Raw genomic sequence first — 24,261 nt, 5'->3', positions numbered from 1 at the left:
TTATTCACATATGTATCAAGAGGATTGGCCCCAGGTAGTTAAAGTCCCTTCTTATATAAACAGTCTCAAAGTTCATATGACTTTTCAGGCCTAAAGTCTGACCCTAAATCAAGACCTGTACTGAATCTTTTAAAAACAGCGTACCTCAGAAAGAATAAAATTCCTAGAATATTTATGTGGAAATTTATGTAGAAATACAAAAGACCCAAAAGGCCAAAACAATATTGAGAAAGAACAGAGGTGGAGAAATCCCATTCCCCAACTTCAGACTATATTACAAAAGCTACAATAATCAAAACATTATGGTACTCGCTCAATAGACACACAGATCAATGGATGAGGATGGAGAATTCAGAATCATATACTTTTGGTCAATTAATCCATGACAAAAGAGGCAAGAATAGACAATGGAGAAAAGACAGTCTTCAAAAAAGGGTGCTGGGAAAACTGGACAGCTTCAGGTAGAAGAATGATAGCTCAGCTGGTAAAGAATCTGCCTGCAATGTGGGAGATCTGGGTTTGATCCCTGGGTTGGGGAGATCCCCTAGAGAATGGAGAGGCTACCCACTCCAGTATTCTGGCCTGGAGAATTCCATGGACTATACAGTCTATGGGATCGCAAAGAGTTGGACACGACTGAGCGACTTTCATTTACTCACTCACTCAATATCACATAAAAAAATGGGTTAAAGACATACATAGACCAGAAACCATAGAACTGCCAGAGGGAAACATGGGCAGAGCACTCTTTGATATAAAAAGTAGCAGTGTTCCTGGTCAACAACCATGACCACCTGGAACAGCTGAGTGACGACTGGGGCAGCAAGACAGTGTTCGAAAACTTCCTGATGCGGCTTCTGGCCATCCAGGGCATGCTACAGAAGTTCATGGATGCCCTGTTCCAAACCATCTTCAGCATCACTGGGGCTCAGCCCTGCTGCTGGCCATCGAGTACATGTTTGATTTACTGGACAGGCAGGCCACTCGGCACCAGATGCACGATGCAGATATGCATTACACCTGGAAGAAAAACTGCCTGCTCCCGTGCCCCTGGTTGAACATGATCAAGAACCAACAGGTCCTATTCAACATCTACAAGAGCAGCAGCACTGACGCCTGCCTATCAGTGGTGGCCTAGGCCTTCATGGACTCCTGGTCCACATCTGAGCACAAGCTGGGCAAGGACTTTTCCTCCCAGAAGCTGCTCTACACCAAGGACATCCTTAGCTTCTAGAGCTAGGTGAAGATTTACTACGCCTACATCACCAAGATGGCCTGCCATCAGCTACCAGGACACAGTGCATATCTCACCTTGGACCTGATTCAATTCAATAGCGTGAGTATCCTGCATGAGATCGACTCTTACATCACCAAGTACAAGGGCGAGACCCCGACACAGCCCTGGAGAAGGATAAGCAGACCTGGTGGCAGCTGCTGTGGAGCAAGCTGGAGCAAGTAGTAGACACTGTACCCCTGAGTAGCTGAGTCATTGGCGTATGACCATCTGACCAGGGGGACTTGAGTGAATTTGGGGCTGGCCCTTATTTAGCAGCCAGAGCTGGGAGATCTGTAGAAGAGGCCTGGTCCCAACTGTGCCAGGTGCCCTGTGCTAGGGGCCATGTGTCCAGTCCTGGTCCCCTTGGCACTAACCCCATTGGAGCCTGCCAGGGTCCCAGTTCTTAATTGGTGTGGATGAGATGATGCATGAAGCACCCTCCATGCCCAGAATTGCTTGCCATGTGGTTGGGGAAACCAGGTGTGACCAGGGGCCTTCTTGGGACAATAAGGTGGCTTCTCTGGTGGCTCAGATGGTAAAGTGTCTGTCTACAATGCGGGAGAACCGGGTTTGATCCTTGGGTTGGGAAGATCCCCTGGAGGAGGAAATGGCAATCCACTCTAGTACTATTGTCTGGAAAATTGCATGGACAGAGGAGCCTCATAGCCTCATAGGTCACAAAGATTGGACATAACTGAGTGACTTCACCTTACTTAAGGCTCTGGAGGTGAGGCTGGACCTTCTGGGAGGGAGAGACCAGGTTGCCAATGCCAGGGCTAGGCCCACGGACTTGGAGGGTTCAGCTGTGCATGGCTTCCTGGGCAGAGTCTGAGGACGGGGGCCACACTGGTAGCCCAGGTGAGGAGAGTGAATGCCCAAAGTCTGGGCCATCACCCGCCACCCGCTATGTTTCAGCACCCCTATGCTCACTGCTACACACCCACAACCACCATCCTCTTGATTCAACACATGCTGTCCATGGCTAAAGTTGGAGTGACACATTGACCTCACCCAGAGAGAGGCCTGGGATGCATCCTATGGACGGTTGCAGGATGACTCCACCCAGGGCCCAAGTGACTTCCTGTTCTGTCCTCGGGGCTGTGCCTCTGGGAGCTATTGGGGCCTGGGCCTCCTGGTCATGAGTATAAGTTTATCTCATTTATTCCCCCTCACCATCCCCCACCAGCCCTGCCTCAGGCTGAGCTCTCAGCTGTAAAGTTCCCAGGAGTAGTCATGACCACCCTGCTCCCTATTCCCTGACCCACCCCTAACTTTCAGAGGCTTCACTCTGGCTCCCCAACAGCATGCTGGCCCCTTGCAGCAAGGGAACATCTGGGGGCCATTGCTCATTTTTTAGGGAAATAATGGACTCCTGCTTAGTTTGCTCAGGCAGCTGGGAGTGTTGAGGTCTCAGGTCACACCCAATGGCCTGGTTGGCAACAGGATGTAGTGACCAGAGGGTCTGGAGGTTGGGTCTTCCCATGTTGCAATCAGCAAGGAAGAGAACACATGTTGAATTAGAAAACCTGTACATTAAAAAAAAAAAAGTAGCTATGTTTTCTTGCATCTGCTCCTTTTAAAGCAAGAGAAATAAAAACAAAAATAAATTGGAACTAATTATAATCAAAAGCTTTTGCACAACAAAGGAAACCATCACAAAACCAAAAGGCATCATAATGAGAGGTAGAAATTATTTGCAAATGATATGACTAATAAAGGGCTAATATCCAAAATATATAAACGGTTCATACAACTCAACATCAAAAGAACAACCATGCTACAAGATGGACAGAAGACCTGAGTAGACATTTTTCCAAAGGGGTCATGCAGATGGCCAACAGGCACATGTTTGACATTGCTTCTCTTCAGGGAAATGCAAATCAAAACGTCAAAACCACAATGAGGTATCACCTGACACCTGTCAGAATGGCTTTCATAAAAAAGAATATAAAACCAAATGTTGGCAAGGATATGGGGAAAAGAGAACCCTTGTACACTGTTGGTGGGAATGTAAATTAGTGCAGTCTTAGTGGAAAACAGTATGGAGGTTCATAAGAAAACTAAAAATGGGACTATGGTATGACCTAGCAATTCCACTCCTGGTTATATATCCCCCCCCCCATGAAAAAGCAATAATTCAAAAAGATATACGCACCCCAATATTCATAGCAGCTTTATTTACATTTGCCAAGATCGGAAATCAACCTAATTGTCCATAAACATGATAGGATAAAGAAGTTACCGTGTGTATATATACATGCACAGTGTTGCCATTTGCAACAGCTTGGGTGGATTTGGAAGGTGTAATCCCAAAGAAAGGCAATGCCAAAGAATGCTCAAACTACCACACAAATGCACTCATCTCACATACTAGTAAAGTAATGCTCAAAATTCTCCAAGTCAGGCTTCAGCAATTCATGAACCGTGAACTTCCTGATGTTCAAGCTGGTTTTAGAAAAGGCAGAGGAACCAGCGATCAAATTGCCAATGTCCGCTGGATCATGGAAAAAGCAAGAGAGTTCCAGAAAAAACATCTATTTCTGCCTTATTGACTGTGCCAAAGCCTTTGACTGTGTGGGTCACAATAAACTGTGGAAAATTCTGAAAGAGATGGGAATACCAGACCACCTGACCGGCTTCTTGCGAAACCTAGATGCAGGTCAGGAAGCAACAGGTAGAACTGGACATGGAACAACAGACTGGTTCCAAAAAGGAAAAGGAGTACATCAAGGCTGTATATTATCACCCTGCTTATTGAACTTCTATGCAGAGTACATCATGAGAAACGCTGGACTGGAAGAGACATAAGCTGGAATCAAGATTGCTAGGAGAAATATCAATAACCTCAGATACTTAGATGACACCACCTTTATGGCAGAAAGTGAAAAGGAACTAAAAAGCTCTTGATGAAAGTGAAAGAGGAGAGTGAAAAAGTTGGCTTAAAGCTCAACATTCAGGAAATGAAGATCATGGCATCTGGTCCCATCACTTCATGGGAAATAGATGGGGAAAAGTGGAAACATTTTCAGACTTAATTTTTTTGGGCTCCAAAATCACTGCAGATGGTGATTGCAGCCATGAAATTAAAAGACGCTTACTCGTTGGAAGGAAAGTTATGACCAACCTAGATAGCATATTGAGAAGCAGAGACATTACTTTGCCAACAAAGGTCTGTCTAGTCAAGGCTATGGTTTTTCCTGTGGTCATGTATGAATGTGAGAGTCGGACTGTGAAGAAAGCTGAGCACCAAAGAATTGATGCGTTTGAACTGTGGTGTTGGAGAAGACTCTTGAGAGTCCCTTGGACTGCAAGGAGATCCAACCAGTCCATTCTAAAGGAGATCAGCCTTGGGTGTTCTTTGGGAGGAATGATGCTAAAGCTGAAATTCCAGTACTTTGGCCACATCATGCGAAGAGCTGACTCATTGGAAAAGACTCTGATGCTGGGAGGGATTGGGGGCAGGAGGTAAGGGGACAACAGAGGATGAGATGGCTGGATGGCATCACCAACTCAATGGACATGAGTTTGGGTGAACTCTGGGGGTTGGTGGTGAACAGGGAGGCCTGGTGTGCTGCAATTCAACGCAAAGAGTCGGACACGACTGAGCAACTGAAGTGAACTGAACTTATTCTTAGAATGTCAGCATTCGCTCTTGCCATCTCCTATTTGACATCTTCGGATTTGCTTTGATTCATGGACATAACATTCCAGGTTCCTATGCAATATTGCTCTTTACAGCATTGAACCTTGCTTCTATCACCAGTCACATCCACAACTAGGCTTATATCCTATGTTAAACTGCATGTGGAAGGCTTCCCAGGTGGCTCAGAGGTTAAAGTGTCTGCCTGCAATGTGGGTGACCTGGGTTTGATTCCTGGGTCAGGAAGATCCCCTGGAGAAGGAAATGACAACCCACTGCAGTATTCTTGCCCAGAGAATCCCAAAGATGGAGAAGGCTGGTGGGCTACCGTCCAGGGGGTTCACAAAAAGTCGGATACGACTGAGCGATTTCATTTTCACTTCAAACTACATGGGAAGCATTTCAAATGGATGGTGATACACATCCTTAGGCTATATTGTACGGGGGTGGGCCAGAAATGTTTTAGATACTCTGGAAATTATTGGAATTCCTAAGAATATGGTATGTCATAATAAAATGTTATTAGTCTTAATTCTGATGATTATCTTAAAATGTTCTGTCACAGCAGGAAAGAAGTTTCTTTTTTAATTGCATCACAATCGGATCTTTAACCATGTATTTAAAAATCCTTGTTGTTCATAGACAGTTATTGTTTGATCCTGATGCCTTTGCAAAAATGCTTCGTTTTCAAGAAAATTCACAGAAAGGATTTTTGACAAGTGCAGGCTTTTAAAAGCTTTATGAAACTGTTAACAAAAGATCAAGAATTAGTTATGTAGGACTGAGTGAACTGATGAACCTGGATATAGATTTTATGGGGTTTTTTGGTCTGAAATATTACTCTTTTTAATCTGTTTTCCAGATATAAGGAAACCTTTCCCCTTAAACTAATTATTACTTACAGCAATTTGGTTGTGATACCTTTGTAAGAAAAATTGAAACGTATCTTTTCTTTCTACTTGATCTCTCTAAAATTGTAAACCCTTAGGTTGCTAGCAGATTTATGAAGTAAATGAGGAAGTCCACCTCCTGACAGTTGCAGGAATCTGAAGACACTTTGGAACTCTGAGAAGAGAGAAATTAATTCAGATCTTTAGGTATCACAGGTGGGATCTGATGGCATGCCCTTAGGATGACTTTTCTCGCCTTGAGAAAGAAGCCTTTTAAAAATTCAATCTGAGATTCTTTATAAAAAGTTCCACCTAAACCGATTTTTAAAAGGACTGTATGATCAATTACACTTATATAAGTAATCAGGCCAAGTTTACTGAAAGCAGACTTATTTTTGCAAGCAAATTACTCTTAATTTGATTATATTTGATAGAAGTCAGCATAATTTTAGAGAAAAATTACACATATGGATATTAAATTCTAGTATTGTTAATTTAGGTCTGTATTTACTGCCCAAGACTCACTTCCGAGATAGACCCCTGTTGTTAGGTTACATTATTATAAAGTTTAATTGAATTATTAAAAGGACACTCTATGTTTGTTTCTGAAGCTTATTACTGTATATTCGATGCCCCATGACCTATAACCAGAAGATTATGCATTTTGGAATGGCATCATTCAAAGGACTGTCTCCAACCTACATCAAAGGATGCTTGTCAGATAACCTTGATTAGCTCATGCACAGAACAAATGAAAGAAATTGACTTTTGGATTTGTATTTTCCACTTTTAGAAAGAGTTCTTGCACTAGAGCCCTTAGACTCACCTTAAAACAAAGTTCAAACAGCGGACAAACTTCACTCCTATCAAGATAAAGAGAAGACAACATCAGAAGTGGACAGCTATCCCTAGATTACTTATAGTGTTTTCAGCATAATAGTTACATTCGATAATAATGTCATATAATTATAGAAATATGGGTATAATTATATATTATAATTATTTTTGATAATTTCTTGGACTTTTCATAAACCCATGTGTTTTTTTTATCATGGTGTAAGTCTTACACAGAGTTTAAAAATTAATCTAATTGTTAGGCTTATGATCAGTTACCTATATCTAGTACTTCTGGGTTATCTTGGTGGATTTCTCCTCTCCACAGGTCTAATTGGATGACCCTTAGGAAATTTATTCCAGAAGAAAGCTATAGTTCTGTCTGAGCAGATATTGTATTGATATTACTAGATTGGACTCCCTCACTTGGACAACTAATGGTGCTTTCTCTGTCCATGGCTATAATATGAATTTTCTTTTAATTTTACTCAAGCTCAAAAATAAATTTCAGTCAGCAAATACAACTTCCTGATTATTAGGAGGGACCCACCTTCAGTTACAGGGTGGATTTATATGACTCCCACCAGATTGTTTAAATCATTTAAGTTTAAAAGCTCCCTTACATTGGGAACAGTTAAACTAAGGATTATCAGCCTAATAACACTAGGGAATTAGGCTGGATGCCTTGTGAACAATACAAGTTTTTCATTACCTTCAAGATAGTGATTTGTACAGGACAGATTGAGTCAGATGAGCTGGTAATATACTGGATCACACCTAGTGGAAACTCTTGGCTTAAATATTTACTTATGACCCTATTAATGCTACTAGCTATGTTACTTGTATTTGGCCTATTTTACAAGATTGTGATTTCTTGCATTACTAAATGTGTGACTAAGCCTCTGATAAAAATGATGCCTAGGCAACTTGAACAGGTATAGTTGTTTAAGAGCTATACATGTATATATTTATTTATGAACTCAAGATTGTAATAGTGTAGCTCTACATATGGGAAGAAGCAACACAGGGGATTTTGCTTGGACCAAAACAGATTTGAAAGACTTGTGGTCCAAAGACTTTTGGCTACTATTAGCAGTGCCTAGTCCAGTAAGAGCACACTGAAGATCATCAAAATACTGGCCTGACTGAGAAAAAGGTATTCTCTGCACTATGAGATAAAGTGGTCATGAACTGCCTCCTAAATCATAATTGAATTTATAACCATGAGGGGGCACTGCCAGCTAAGGAGTGTCCCTAGCCATCTGGTCTGTAAGAATTAAGTCACTAGCCATTGTAGTCACTGATACTCAATATACCCTGAAAGAAATTCAGTGCAGTGATCCAAAATGAAGTACTCTGTGCTCTGGGAAAACTGGTAAAACAGGCCTTCAGATAGTTTGATGTATACAGGAGAAATTTTTATGAATCCAAGTTTCATCTTCTGTACTTAGGAAAATGCCAAAGGCATTAATTGAGGTATTTGTTTCTTGTACCTAGTGGGGACCTTCTACTGAGATGTTTGATTGTACTTCTCCAAAATCACATATAAGCTTATCTCTCCACCCTTCTTGGGCGTGGTTCCTCAGAGCTATCTGAGAGGCAGTCTCCTGAGCCATAAGTGAAACTCACAGCTCTCAGTTCTTAGCTCAGTGGACATTTGATAATTTGACTAAGGCTGGGGACTCGCCATTGTGACCACAAGGGAAGAAGTACCCTCCTCTTGCCGGAAAGCCAGGTGACTCATCTTCAAGGCTAAGGGTAAGTGTACCTTTGCTGTGGGAAGTCTGGTCTTTGATCTGGCGTTCCCTGCTAAGCCTTCCTCTCATTTCCTTCACGTTTGCTCCCTTTTCTTCTCTGTTTGGACTTTAAGTGTAGGAAAGGAGCTGGGTAAGTAGGGACTGTTTCAGAGGACAGCTTTGCCTGTATGTTGGAAGGGGCAGAGCTCTCAGTCACCTGGAGCAGACAGAGAGCTGAAGCCTTTGTAAGTGTGTTCTTGCTTCCAGCAGGCAGGCTTATGTGATTCACCCTGTAAGGGTGAAAGGAGAAGTTGCAATCTGAGAATTAAGACTTGTTCTGATACCATCTGATTGAGGGCCACACCAAGCAGTCTGCTTTCTCTTTCCTTCAGGCCAATAGCATCATGCATCCTTGGGTAGCCATCCTGGGCCTCCTGCTCCTGCCAGGTAAGTGAATAGGTGGATTGTGCTTTGGAACCCCAAGGAAGTAGGGGATGTGTAGGGGGTGTGTGGGCATGGTGGAGAGGCACTTTGTCAAAGGCAATGGGAGAAGGCAATGACACCCTACTCCAGTACTTTGCTTGGAGAATCCCATGGATGGAGGAGCCTGGTAGGCTGCAGTCCATGGGGTTGCAAAGAGTCGGATACGACTGAATACTTCACTTTCACTTTTCACTTTCATGCATTGGAGAAGGAAATGGCAACCCACTCCAGTATTCTTGCCTGGAGAATCCCAGGGATGTGGGAGCCTGGTGGGCTGCCATCTATGGGGTCACACAGAGTTGGACACGACTGAAGCAACTTAGCAGCAGCAGCAGCAGCAATGGGATCAACTAGTGAGCAAAGAACCAAGCTGAAAACTTAAGCCAAAGGAATTGCTTAAATTCTAAGAATTAAAAAATCTATGGGTAGGTGAATAAGGCATGCTACAGTACAGTACAGCTTATGCTGCCATTTGTGTTTAAATTAAAAAAAAAAAAGTAGGTAGATGGATGTGTATGCATGAACTACTCAAGTGTATGTAAGAAAGAGTAACCATGGACGAGGGTGGGAAGAAGAAATGGGGATGGGTAGGAAGGAGATAAGTCCTTTATTGTACCATTTTGTATTTTTTGATATTTTTAACCATTTGTAACTCTTTCTTTTAAGAAGAAAATATTTTAACTTCTCTGGTTTTCCAATGGTTAAAACTTTGTGTTTGCAATGCAGGAATCATGAGTTCTATCCCTGTTTGGGGAACTAACATCCCACATACGGTGCCATGCGGCCAAAATTTTTTTTAAGTCAATAAACAAAAAAATTAAATTTTTAATAAAATAATTTAATTTATCTCATATTTTAACATTCTATGAGATAGGAGAAATTTTTAGGAATAGACATAATCCTAAATTAAAAAAATCTATAGAGGTAGGAATATGAGGAAAAGTACATTTTAAAATTATATTCTGTAACAATTTGTATAATCAGCATAAATTACCTTTATAGTTCAAAAATGATATTAAGCAAAATGAAATATAATCAGAATTCCAGTATTAAAAACTAGACTTATTTTATATAATAATGAGTGTTTTATTCCCAGAGCATTTCCCAGACTTACAGCCCAGTTCTAACTATGACTGGTTGTTGAATCTCAGATTTCTTTTAAGGACCACTCAGACTTCATTTGGCAATACAGTTTTTTAAACCACTGCTGCAGGAGAGAGTTTTCCTGCCTGTTTGTTTTTAAGAGGTAAAGTTTAATATTTGATTGCATATTGTCCAATTTTTTGGTTTCACCTGGCTAACAGGACAGTGCTCCATTGCAGGGCAGTCATCAACTCACAAGAAGGGATCCCTGCTTGAATTTTATTTTAATGGATCTTAAATCCCATGATGGGCTTCCCAGGTGGCTCATTGTTAAAGACCTACCAATGCAGGAGACATGGGTTTGATCCCAGAGTCAGGAAGATCCCCTGGAGAAGGAAATGGCAACCCACTCCAGAATTCTTGCCTGGGAAATTCCATGAACAGAGGACTCTGGTGGGCTACAGTCTGTGGGGTTGCCAAGAGTCTAATATAACTTAGCTACTAAACAAAAACAGCAAAGCCCATTATAAGCCTCAGTTCCTTCTGAGAGTATTATAAACCCTTTTTTCTAAAAACTGATTTCTAAAGAGTTTACTAGGCTTCTGCCTTCTAGCCAATGATGCTGTAAGTAGGATATTAGCTGTTTTTTCTTTAACTTAGAGGTTTGTGAGGTGAAATTTTTTGGATAGCCATTTAAAAAATTGCAGTAAAATTGAAAATCAAAATTATAAATGCAACACAGTTTTAAAATCAGATTTCAACTGAGACAGTAATTGAATCTAGGGGAGAGGAATAGCTACCTGTATGTATTAACATTTAGTAAGCAGATACCTGTCAAACACAGGATAAAATGCACACACACTGATGCATTGCTGGAGTGTCATTTGTTTCAAACATTTTGGAGAAGAATTTGAATCATATTCACCAAAAGACTGAACATATTTCTGCTTTTTATCTTGATACTGTCTCTCCATAAACCTGTCCTATTAGGAAGTAATGCTGAATACAGAAAAATATTTATCTGATCTTTCATCCTCAAATATCAGTTCAGTTCAGTTCAGTTGCTCAGTTGTGTCCGATGCCTTGCGACCCCATGAATCGCAGCACACCAGGCCTCCCTGTCCATCACCAACTCCTGAGTTTACTCAGACTCACATCCATAGAGTCAGTGATGCCATCCAGACATCTCATCCTCTGTCGTCCCCTTCTCCTGCCCCCAATCCCTCCCAGCATCTGAGTCTTTTCGAATGAGTCAGCTCTTTGCATAAGTTGGCCAAAGTACTGGAATTTCAGCTTTAGCATCATTCCTTCCAAAGAAAACCCAGGGCTGATCTCCTTCAGAATGTACTGGTTGGACCTCCTTGCAGTCCAAGGGACTCTCAAGAGTCTTCTCCAACACCACAGTACAAAAGCATCAATTCTTTGGCGCTCAGCTTTATTCATAGTCCAACTCTCATATCCATACATGACCACGGGGAAAACCATAACCTTGACTAGATGGACCTATGTTTGCAAAGTAATGTCTCTGCTTTTGAATATGCTGTCTAGGTTGGTCATAACTTTTCTTCCAAGGAGTAAACATCTTTTAATTTCATGGCTCCAATCACCATCTGCAGTGATTTTGGAGCCCCAAAAATAAAGTCTGACACTGTTTCCACTGTTTCCCCATCTATCTGCCATGAAGTGATGGGACTGGATGCCATGATCTTCATTTTATGAATGTTGAGCTTTCAGCCAACTTTTTCACTCTCCTCTTTCGCTTTCATCTAGAGGCTTTTTAGTTCATCTTCACTTTCTGCCATAAAGGTGGTGTCATCTGCATATCTGAGGTTATTGTTATATCTGGTTAATAATAATACTGCTAAAGTATATAATTTACCAGAAAAATGCATATATTAAACTCAAAAACTCAAGATATAGTTAGATAATTTCAAACAACATAAACTATATAAAGAAGAAAATGAAAATAAAATTAAAGTTAAATTTTTGAGACCTCATGCTCTGGTTTCTCGTTATTTACAGATGGTGTAATCGCTAACTATCAAGTGACTGGAGTGGCAGGTCAGAATGTCACTCTACCCTGCTACTATAATGGAGAAGTCACAAAAATGTGTTGGGGCCGAGGGGCATGTCCTTGGTCTCATTGTGGAACTAACATCATCTGGACTGATGGATACAGAGTCACCTATCAGAGCGATGGACGTTATCAGCTAAATGGAAATATTCCTGGAAGGGATGTGTCTTTGACCATAAACAATGCTGCCGTGTCTGACACTGGCTTGTACTGTTGCCGAATTGAGATGAGAAGGCGGATCAATGACATAAAAACCACCCTAGAGTTGAGGGTCAATCCAGGTGAGCTTGTCTTCCTACTTCTTTGATCACTTCCTGTGGGTTCCCAGAAATAAGAGTTTTCTGTTTGATACTAACTTTCTTTTCCTTTAGTAGGCAAAGAAAACTTTCCTATGATCTTGTTTTCTAATAACTCTTCAACTGAATACCTTGTATTTGTGTAGAGTGAAGTGTTAAGACTAACCTTGATTCAAGACCATAGGCTAGAGGATCTTCCTAGTCAGCAAACTGTCTCCTGAAGCAGTGCTTCAGGAATACTAGTTGGTTCATGAAAAAGCATTCACTGTTCCACACTGAGATATAGTGAATATTTTTATGGAGCTGAATTTCTTCTTCTTGAAAATCTGACCTTTCCTGTGAGGTAATTTCTTCGGAGAATTTTCAAATGTCCTTTCTTAACATTTTAAGACTCATAGAGAGTTTCACACATATAAAACAGGTAATATAAGGTCCTGTCAAATAGATGTATCATTTGGTTTAGACAACTGTCAACTCAATTTTGTTGCATATACATTGAAAGAGTCTATATAGTTTCATCCCCTCCCTCTACCCTTGAATTTTTTGAAGCAGAATTCACACCATATCATGGCTCAGCTGGTAAAGAATTAGCCTGCAATGCAGGAGACCTGGGTTTGATCCGTGAGTTGGGAAGATCCCCTGGAGAAGGGAATGGCTACCCTGTCCAGTATTATGGCCTGGAAAATCCCATGAACTCTATAGTCCCTGGCATCGCAAAGAGTTGCACACAACTGAGTGACTTTCACTTTCACTCACATCATATCACTAAATTGCTTGTTTAAAAATTAAAATCACCCTATTGCAATATGAGAACATTTTCATCTCAATAACTATTTCTTTTGGCTTAAGAATTGTGTGGAATCCAAAAGTCTAGGAAGTTTATGTTTTTCTATCTTGATATAGACATTTTAATTTTTCTTACCACTTGGCGAAAGGAGCAGGTTCTAAAGGATTTCCTGGTTTCTAGTGCTCTAGCATAGTAAGTATTTTCCCACTAAAGTTTCTAATGAAAACACAACCCAATACTCAGAGCCTTTATAAGCTAGTTCTCTTTTTTAGTTTAAATGAACTTGATATTTCAATTTCATAATTTTTCCTACTTGATCAAGGACACTTAGTTTATTTTATGAAGGCAAGTAAAATAAAGTCAATTCTGATACAGAAAATAGCTGACTCTGGGAAAACATCTAGGAGGCAATTTAAGAAAGCCCAAAGATGCTGGAGCTATACACATGTGGCATGAGGCTGTGTGTGGAGAAGAGATTATTTTGGAGTTGCAAAATTATATGATTGGCCTGGAGGAAGAAAGAAATGAGTAGCGGACATTTATAGTGCTTATAAATTCTTTAACAGATGAATATTTGCAAAGTCACTGCTCTGTCCAGTGGAAAACAGGTTCATAACTGAGCCAAAGTGACTCTCTGCCTCCAACCTGATACTTAAGTTTTCTTGAACTTTTCACAGAATGAGCTTACTTTCAACCCCTCTTAGGGCTCTTCCTCAGCAGCTTTTCCTAGGCTTAGTGTCCTAGCTTCTTCCCTAGGAAATATTTATTGCTGAGCAAGACACATTAGTGTAACAAGCTGATTAAATTGCCTCCTTGCTATACTCCTTTGATCAGATGTTTTTCTTGCTTCCTCTTTTTCTTAGGTTTCATTTTAAACTGAAGGGAGGGGATTGAGTCTGCACTGTTCTTCAGCATCTTTAACTACACTGTTAGACCCAGGTCAGCAAACTGTAGCCATACGACCAGATCAGATTATAAAAGAAGCTCACCAACAGGGTTTTTTTTTTTTTTTTAAATGAATAAAGGTTTATTAGAACACAGCCCCATCCATTCATGTGTATACTATCTATGACTGTTTTCAGGGCTTCCCAGGTAGCATATGGCATCTGTGTTATCCAGCGTATGTTAATGATGTGAATTAATCCACATTTAGGATGCAGATATGTTGGGAGGGTACCCTTAGAAGTGACAGAAGTGAATGCTATTTATTTGGTCAATATTCTGGTTCTTGGGAACTACTATTTGGGTTCTAGTCATGTAGTGCTGAGAGGAAAAGGACAGCTTCAGGCTCTAGACACTTTTCCCTCCCTCACAGATGTTTATGAAGATATGTGAATCTGATATGTATGACTAGTCTTTACAAAGTGCTTCAACACAAATCCCATGTGTCATTTTTTAATAGCAACACCTCCCAAAATATCATCCTTTAAATGCCACTGTTGCCTTGTTGTGACCACGTGTTCACTCCCTCCTCAGTCACAGATTCTAGTTGAACAATGACAAGAACTTGGAGTTCCTGGGAGATAAGTGCTGAGTTCTGCCGGGGACAGTCTCCTTGGTTGTGTTGGTGCACAGGCCCAGCACGAGTCTCTTGTTTCCTGCTGCTTGATGAATCCCTGCTTTCATGTTGATTTCTAGCTCCACCTACAACAACAACCACCACTACTCCAACAACCACCACCACTACTCCAAGAAGAACCACTACAAGAAGGACTCCAAGGAGAACCACTACAAGAAGGACTCCAAGGAGAACCACTACAAGAAGGACTCCAAGGAGAACCACTACAAGAAGGACTCCAAGGAGAACCACTACAAGAAGGACTCCAAGGAGAACCACTACAAGAAGGACTCCAAGAAGAACCACTACAAGAAGGACTCGAAGAAGAACCACTACAAGAAGGACTCGAAGAAGAACCACTACAAGAAGGACTCGAAGAAGAACCACTACAAGAAGGACTCCAAGGAGAACCACTACAAGAAGGACAACTACCACCCCTAATCAAAGAACAACCACTACAAGAGAGACAACTGCCACCACTACTCCAAGAACACCCACTACAAGAAAGACAACCACCACCACTACTCCAGGAAGAACCACCACTACAAGAAAGACACGTGCCACCACTACTCCAAGAAGTACCACTACAAGAAAGACAACTACCACCTCTACTCCAAGAAGAACCACTACAGGAAAGACAACCACCACCACTACTCCAAGAACACTCACTACAAGAAAGACAACCACCACTACTCCAAGAACACCCACTACAAGAAAGACAACCACCACCACTACTCCAAGAACACCCAGTACAAGAAAGACAACTGCCAACACTACTCCAAGAACACCCACTACAAGAAAGACAACTGCCACCACTACTCCAGGAAGAACCACTACAAGAAAGACAACTACCACCTCTACTCCAAGAAGAACCACTACAAGAAAGACAACTGCCACCACTACTCCAAGAACACCCACTACAAGAAAGACACGTGCCACCACTACTCCAAGAAGTACCACTACAAGAAAGACAACCACCACCACTACTCCAAGAACACCCACTACAAGAAAGACAACCACCACCACTACTCCAAGAACACCCACTACAAGAAAGACAACTGCCACCACTACTCCAAGAACACCCACTACAAGAAAGACAACCACCACCACTACTCCAAGAACACCCACTACAAGAAAGACAACTGCCACCACTACTCCAAGAACACCCACTACAAGAAAGACAACTGCCACCTCTACTCCAAGAAGAACCACTACAAGAAAGACAACTGCCACCACTACTCCAAGAACACCCACTACAAGAAGGACAACCACCACCACTACTCCAGGAAGAACCACCACTACAAGAAAGACAACTGCCACCTCTACTCCAAGAAGAACCACTACAAGAAAGACAACTGCCACCACTACTCCAAGAACACCCACTACAAGAAGGACAACCACCACCACTACTCCAGGAAGAACCACCACTACAAGAAAGACAACTGCCACCTCTACTCCAAGAAGAACCACTACAAGAAAGACAACTGCCACCTCTACTCCAACCACAATGGTCACCACTGCTCCAACAACCACCACCACTGTTATGCCAACAACAATCAACACCATTACTCCAACCATGACAGTCCCCACTGCTCCAGTGACAGCGAGGTCCTCTACTTCTGGTCTTCCAATGCCAGCACCCAAAAAGGACGTCCAGCCAGGTAAGCAAAAGTGCTCCTAAGTGCAGAAGTTTTTAAAGTAAGGATACACACCATCCAGGGCACTGTGTTAACGCAGATGTACAATCTAGGATAGGAATTCTTAACAGGTTTCCAAAACAGAATCTGTGAACCACTTGTACCCTCTTATATTCATCTTTTGTATCTCTAAGCATTTTAAGAGTGAGAGGGACCTATGGTTTTTATTAGATTCTCAAAGGAATCATTAATAGCAAAAAAAAAAAAAAAAAAAAAGCCAGACCGCTGGTCATGGACATCTTAGAAGGATGGTGCATTCGGCCCAGTTTAACATAGAATTATGAGGAAAATCTGAATAGAGATCATTTAATCCATTTTGAAGCCTAATCCAACACTTGAGGATAAGATTTCAGTGAAGCTAATACTTACTCTGTTTGCTGTGTCAGGAAACATGCTAACTGCTTTATATAAGTATTAAGCCCCTTAATTCTTATGACCACCCCAGGATTGATGCTAAAGCTGAAGCTCCAATACTTTGCCCACCTTATGCAAACAGCTGACTCCTTGGAAAAGACCCTGATGCTGGGAAAGACTGAAGGCAAAAGGAGAAGAAGGTGGCAGAGAATGAGATGGGTAGACAGTATTGCTGACTCAATGGACATGAGTTTGAGCAAACTCCAGGAGACAGAGAAGGACAGGGAAGCATGGCATGCTGCAGTCATGGGGCTGGAAAGAGTCGGACATGACTTAGCAACTGAACAACAAAAGAAGTATAGAAAGTGGAATAATTCTGTTGTTAGGCTCTCAGATCATTATCTAAATCAGATTTGTTCATGACAATGAAATGCCTACACAGCAGGGTAAGATGTGCATACCTCAAGGACATCTATTAATACATTTCTAAGAAAGAGTCAAAGGGTAATTTCTGATTTAGTTTTGTTTGTTTGTTCTTTCTGCTGGGGGTGTAAATTTTCCTCCACTAATTGAACACTATTTTTCCGTTCTTGTCATTCCTATAGCTTCTTTATCTTCTCCAACTCAGACAGCAGAAACCCAGCCTGCTACCCTGTATGAAACAAACATAACCAGCTCACCATGGCACTCTTGTTCAACAGGTAACTTCAGTTTCTTTTCTGAACACCTGGGAGCATTCAAATTTTGATAAATATTAGCACATTGTTCAGAGCACATATTCTGAAAAAAGACAAGCGTGACTTGAATGCCAACAATGGCTATTCCACTCAGCTATGCAACTTGAACAAATGTCTTATTACCCTCTTTGAATCTGTTTTTATCCTTTGGCAAATGGAGGAAATATTACTTATTCTTACAAGCGTTATTTGAGATAAAGATCTGGGGACACAGTTACAAGGTAAGTGATAGAGTGGCAATTATGACTGTTACTTAGAATGTCCAGAAATATGTACATTTGTGTGACATAGGCAGCTTGTATGATTTGGGACCATCCACATGCGTATCCACATTTCTCTAAATAAAATGAATCACACTGGTCTTTAAACTTATTTCTAGGCATACTTCCCTGGACAGAGCCTTAAAACAATTAAATCGAAACTGGTCCAGACCAAACTGGTCACCTCTAAGCGCCAGAAACTACACAGAGCCAGGAGGCTCCCCTGCTGCCTTGTTGAACTTTCATTTCACATGGATACTTTGAGTTTGGTTGAGAACATGGACACCAGAACCAAAGAGGCACGGCTTGCTAGGATTGTGCTATTCTACTCCAAAAGTCTCCCGGTTCTCCCTAGTTTTGGAAAGTCCATGTTCTTTTGAGATATAAGATTAGTCTGTTTTTCCTGTAATGGAGAAAGATGATATTGAATTGTCATCTTTCCCAGCTAACTCTGTTAACCATGGTGGTAAATTTGGAGAGTGCTACATGTGAACTCCTTTGTAATGCAGAACTGGTTTATTTGTCCATGTGCCTGTGAAGCATCCAAATAAGGTCAGATTTTGTACGATTTTGAAGACTTTTGTGTATGATTCATCATGCTCAGGAGTTGCTATTCTGTAGCAAACACCCAGGGTAGCCTACTTTGCCAATCATTCAAGGAAGCTCTTAACTGAAAATGGACATGCAGCGGGACTCAGAGAGGGACCAATTTAACTGAAATTAGCTAATAGTGATATTTGGTTTTGAAAGTGGAATCCTTGGTGTGAACTGTTTCTTGGCACAGAAACAAAGAGAAAGCAGATAAAAATACAGGTAAGAGCAGTTGGAGCAACTGCACCCCACACTTTTAGGCTAAGAGGAAGAACAAAGTAGAAAATGGGAAATTGTTCCCTAAAATATGTCACTAAAACCTGGTCAAGTAGACTTGCCAGCATGGAACAGACGTTGGAGCAGCTGTGTCCCCACGACTTCTCTGACTGTTGCCGTCTTGGCAGCATCTCTGAGGCCCTTCAGCCAAATCCTCACCGTGCCCGAGTCACACTTCAGTGGGTTAAAGCCTCACAAAGCAAAGAATGTTAGTCCAGAAGGAATCTTGGTTTTCGCAGGGCCTGCACCTACCTTTCCAGATGCATGTGCCTGCAAATTGTTGTGCGTTATCTCATTTAATTCTTTCAAGGCAGGTTTATTTCTTGCCATTGCCAGACTGAGGAGGACATTCAGTTCTACTTCGGAGACAACAGCTTCCAATTCCACTGCCCGCCAATGGCAGTTTCAAGCTGCACGCCCATGGGCGAGTTGTTTCATTCCTCACTACATGTTTGTAAGGAATGAAGGACATGATATTTGGAAAATCCGTTGCATGGTGTCCCTTGCCCATTGCTCCTATTGTTATATAGCAACATAATTGTGATATCTGGTATTTGTTTAATATGGTGTTAAGCACCTTACATGCATCATCTAAAGTGATAACTTTATGAGATGGGTGCTATCAACAGCTTTAGTTCAAGGTTACCCCAGCTGGAAATGTAAATACATACATTTACATGCATATATATGTAATGTGTATGTAAAGGACATTGGTCGAGGTCACATTGGTAAGTGACATGTCAGCACTGAAGTCAAGTTTCATCTGGCTCAAGTCCTTGCTATTTTTTTTTACAAAATCACTCATTCTATACTTAAGGATTTAAGGTTATAACATAAATCATACACAGAGACTAGACTTAGACACTGTCTTTGTCTCTTGAAGAAGCAGTGTCAGAATGTTTAATTTGTAGATACAGTAGTGTAAAGTGTGAAACTTAGGGGGAGTATGGTTGCTTCGTTTTTACTACCATTAGAAAATGATGGTTTTATAGCTCTGTCAGTAGCATGTGAATCTCTGAGACCTGCAGTATTTTCACTGAATGGAAACATAACGTGTGCAGTTGTTATGAGCTGAGGCTCTTGTCCTTTAGTAGAGCTGGAAACTTCAACCATTTCAGCACCTCATCTAAAATTTCGGATTAAGAAAGTTGGTATAAGGATGTAAAATGCTTGTGTATAATAGATACTCAGTAAAGAGAGAGTCCTGTATTTGACCTATAGTTGCTTAGCAGGGCCAACAGTATATGTTCTGTGGGACAAAAGAGATATTTCAAAACACTATTAAAATTTGGACATTGAAAACTTTTAAGGCATAGTATCCTTTTATATTGGGAGTTTAGGTAGTATGAGGTACACTGGCCTTGGGAGTGTTGTAACATATTTTCTAAAGCACTTTTAGATCAGTATCTGGGCACATTAGCATATAATATAGGAGTTGGATGCCACCTGTTGAGGTATCTTAGTGCATTTCACTCACATTTTGAATGTAAAACCAATGTAATGCTCATTTTGAACAGAGTGGTTCTGCTCTTTGGATGTGTAATGACCTCTGAGCACTCATTGGAAGTTTCTGAGCTGCCATGAAAGTATTGATTATTTATCTGTAAGTGGTAATTTTTAATCTAGTTCTGAGAATGGGTCACTCTGACTTGTCTAAATTGTCAGTAAATTTTCTGTGAGCATGCATTTTTCAACCCCATAGGGAGAAAAAAAAAGGTTCATCTTCAAACGGTCCATGACAAAATGGTTAAGAAATACAACCTTACTACTTAAAGTAACAGATGTTATTAACTTGGTATTATTCTTGGGATGCCTACAGCATTAGGCCATATGATTATTCAACTTTCCCTTCATTACCAGAAGGCAGTGTGAATATATTTGGTGTTTGCAGGAAAGTTCAATATCTTTTTGTAATTCTCATTAATTTTCTTTCTTTTTGAGCAGAGGGAGATGGCACTGTGACCCAGTCTCTGGATCCCCATTGGCATAACAATCAAACTGTAAGCATAGTCCTTCCTATTTTATTAGCCTGGTCCACTTATATGTCTCTTCTGGAATCAAGTTACATTTAGAGATTATTATTGTCAGACTAGTCCAAAGATTGATTCTTTCTAATTTAAAAAATAGAGGAAAAGAATTTGACTCTTACATAGGGATAGTTTAATTAATTTTAAAAGTCTATATAGATGCACTACTTTGTTTGAAATACCTGAAAAGTGATATTTTACTCTAGACACACATATACACCCAAGACAGAATTTCTCCCAACCAGAAAATAAGAAAAAAAGAATGAATTAATTCAGGCATAGTGACTTAACATTACATAACAAGAAAGACTCAGATCATTGTTAGAGAAATACCATGACTTGAATTAATGTAGTGGAATGGGGGCCATCCCCACCAAAAATATTATGTCAATAAAAATGTGGTTCCTTAAGCATAGGCCCCCTAGTATCCTTTTCCAATCCAATTTTCCTCCTATAGAAAGATTTTGAGGTCACTGCTGAGTCTATCTATATATAATCCTCCCCATAAGATGACATATTAAGGTCCTATGGTCTTCAACAACTTTGTGATTCTGTAACTTGTTCTTGCACTTTTCCCACAGTTGGCTTGGGAAAAATCCAAGGGACTATAGTCTTATGATGTTCATCAAAGCCTCATCTTTGTGTGTAAGTTAGAAGATATTATCAGTGAGATTTTTGCTTTTGGCTCCCTTGGGTGAAACAACTTTCCTTGCACTATCTGCAAATAACCCTTAGAAGCAAAAAACATGACCAGATTCAGGTATGAGAGTAATCTTGATTACAAGTGGGGAGAAATTGCAGCATGGACATTGTAAGAGAAATTCAAGTTCAAGTAAAGTGGGGTTAATGTGACGTCAAATGGCCTTATTTTGCATAACTTAGTGACAATGAGAACACTACCACGTAGGAGTGATATTAAAGATTAATCACCCTGATGATATGGGTACTGATTGATCTGATGGATATGGGCTGAATTCGTTGTGCTTGTTAAATAGCAGAACTGCCACCATGTAAATATCATGTCAGTCAGACTTATGCTAGTTTTAAAAAAAGAAACAAACACTCTGAATGAGGAGAATGTTTTTGACCTCAGTTACCTGTAGGACAGGTATATTCAGCAGCTATTAATCTCTTCTATATAATGTAAGCAATATAGAAGCAAGTTCACAAATGGTGGCAGCACAATCATGGGATTTATGTGTCTTGACCATGAAGATGTCAAGGTGTCTTTCAGGTATCTTGAAACCAAGGAGCATATATATCCACCCAGTAGGTCAACTTCTTGAGCTGTATCTTAAGAGGAGAATGAACATATACATAAAGATGTATAAAACAAGATATACATTGCTGCTGTTTATAATCATGAAAATGTTATAAACAATCTAAATGTTCAATAATAAGAGATTGATAACATCAATTAAGCATGCCCATTTATTGCCATTGAAAGTGTTGTCACTGCAGTGTACTTACTGTCATGAGAAGACAGTGTCAACTGTTAAATGAAAAAACTAACTCTTCAGATAACATTGGGACCTCCCTGACAGTCCAATGATTAAGACTTCATGCCTCCGATGAAGTAAGTAGAGGTTTGATGGCTGATTAGGGAACTAAGATCCACATGCCATGTAGCATTGCCAAAAATGAAAAAAAAAATTATTATACATAGGTTATAGACACAAAATTAAATGATGTATATATTGTAGTATACATTGGATACAGTAACTGTGTCTGTTAAGAAAAGTACTAGAAAGATAAAATTCTAGAAGAGTATGTAATGAAAAATGGTAATAGTAACTATTTCTGGCTATTGAAATTATGGTTGATTTTTGTTTTCCTTTCTTTATCCTGAGCTGCACACTCTAAAATGAACTTCCAGTTTTATGTAACATAATATTTTTTAAAAAGCAAGCAAAGACTGCTTCCTGTAACCCTGTGTTCCATCTAACTGCTTTCCCTCCCACAAGTAAGGTGATAACACAGCTTTTCCCTCCCAAGGCACTGACTGTTTTCCATTTAGGCAAGGACAGCTCAGAGGCTAGGTCACCCCTCTCTGTATTCCTCAGAGTGTTTATCAGGAGTACCTGAAGTACCTTTCCCAAGAACCCTATTTAATCTGCATTGGACAGAAAAAGAGGTTTGAAGAGGCTAAATAACTTGCTAGGGCCACAGAGCAACTAAATAAAAGTTAATCTGGGATTCTGACTCCAGAGATTAAACTCTTATGCAGGAGGAGACTTGAGAGTTAATCTTTTTCTCTGATTTTCCACTTCCTTTCTGTTAAAATACCTATGTGGTGGGACATCTTTTGAATTAGAATTAAGCTATGTAAAGGAGACAAGCATGATAGCCTGGTATATTTTGGGTTTACTCTAGGAAGTGATGATCTCTCACACTAGGAATTTTTTTCCCAATTGCACAGCATTTTAATTGTTAAGCAGAACCATGAATCTGAGCAGCTACTTCCATGCCCATTTATAAAGATATAGAATCTTGAATTCTAGCTCAAAAAAATTATTTAAATTAATGGCCAGTTTCAGTAACTGAGCACATTCAAATAGCAAAACCATGGTAACTTACATAGGAACCAAAATTGTTTTTTATAAGTAAATAAGAGGATTATTTATGCAAAGAGCTTATTTTTTTGTAATATGTAAAATTATAATAATAAAGCACATTCATTTGAAGCATACAGTGTGAGTTTTAACAAATCTGTACCCTTCTCTAAATACCACTGCAAGTAAGATGTAAACATTTCACCAATCCCAAATACACTTTGAATTTTGAGTTGTCTTAGAATTTCATCATAAGGCTTTAACTCTACATCATTTGGTATTACCCCTCATGATCCAGAACTAGCCAGAGGCCAGTAAACCATAACGTGTCTGGGTATATTATTTTCTGAAATGTTTTCTGCCTATAACTCTAACAAGATTGTTTTATTTTTCTGTTTTGTGTTTGATCTGCTGGTGTTTCTGTAGGTTGTGGTACTGGCACAAGAAACATGGATGAGCACCAGCAAGGGAGTCTACATTGGCATCTCGGTTACTATTTTGGCACTGTTGGTCATGTTTGTGGTTTTCTGGATTAAGAGAAGTAAGTCACCTCAGGACTGAAATATTCAGAAATATTCTTGAGCCCACAGGAGTACTCTTTCACCAAATGCATGTAGCTGTACATTCTATAAGATATCAGTTTCACATAACTTCCTTGGTTCTTACCTTGTGCTTTTTTAATTTTTTTATTTATCTCAAATTTATTGTTCCATAAACATGATACTTAAATTCTCCATAGGTGAAATTAAATATGGAGAAATAAGCACTGCTTGTGTAAAGTTGAGATTTGGAAGTCAAAAGCCGCTGTAAAATACAAGATTTGTGCCCTCCCATTTTCTTCTTTTCCCATTCCCTCAATAACAAATTTTTATTCCTATTGGGGGTAAAACTGTTGATGGTTTTATAATACCCACTTAATAGAAGAAGCACAAGAGACATTAGGAGGGCACATCATTTCAGAGCTAGGAGAACAAAGGGCTTCACACGACAGTCATCCAACACCTCCTAGTCTCCTTCCACCAGCTGTGTGAGTATGTGTGTGTAAAAGCTGTCTTCTATGGGAGAAGTGCAATATTCAGGGTTTTTTTTTTTTTCATTGAATATAATGGC

General features: G+C 40.2%; 1 protein-coding gene across 1 annotated transcript; it reads left to right on the top strand.

Moving 5' to 3' along the window:
• Window positions 1-8,780: 8,780 nt before the first annotated feature.
• Window positions 8,781-23,628, top strand: LOC121819701 (histidine-rich glycoprotein-like). Its single transcript, XM_042250831.2, has 6 exons — window positions 8,781-8,823; window positions 11,965-12,287; window positions 15,105-16,318; window positions 17,314-17,409; window positions 20,517-20,572; window positions 23,578-23,628. Exons 1-4 carry the CDS (start codon window positions 8,781-8,783, stop codon window positions 17,366-17,368), a joined length of 1,635 nt encoding a protein of 544 aa, XP_042106765.1. The 3' UTR covers window positions 17,369-17,409; window positions 20,517-20,572; window positions 23,578-23,628.
• The last annotated feature ends 633 nt before the right edge of the window (window positions 23,629-24,261 follow it).

The sequence above is a fragment of the Ovis aries genome, chromosome 5 (assembly GCF_016772045.2).
Source record: "Ovis aries strain OAR_USU_Benz2616 breed Rambouillet chromosome 5, ARS-UI_Ramb_v3.0, whole genome shotgun sequence".
Classification (NCBI taxonomy): Eukaryota; Metazoa; Chordata; class Mammalia; order Artiodactyla; family Bovidae; genus Ovis; species Ovis aries.
The sequence above is the reverse complement of the archived record's forward strand: the minus strand, read 5'-3'. Positions and strand labels throughout refer to the sequence as shown.

What these genes read in the sequence shown, in the direction of transcription:
- LOC121819701 (XM_042250831.2), top strand. Translation starts at nt 8,781, where the DNA reads ATGCATCCTTGGGTAGCCATCCTGGGCCTCCTGCTCCTGCCAG. An exon ending in GGGCCTCCTGCTCCTGCCAG is followed by an intron (nt 8,824 to 11,964) that starts GTAAGTGAATAG and finishes CGTTATTTACAG; the next exon opens with ATGGTGTAATCGCTAACTAT. An exon ending in AAACCACCCTAGAGTTGAGG is followed by an intron (nt 12,288 to 15,104) that starts GTCAATCCAGGT and finishes CCCTAATCAAAG; the next exon opens with AACAACCACTACAAGAGAGA.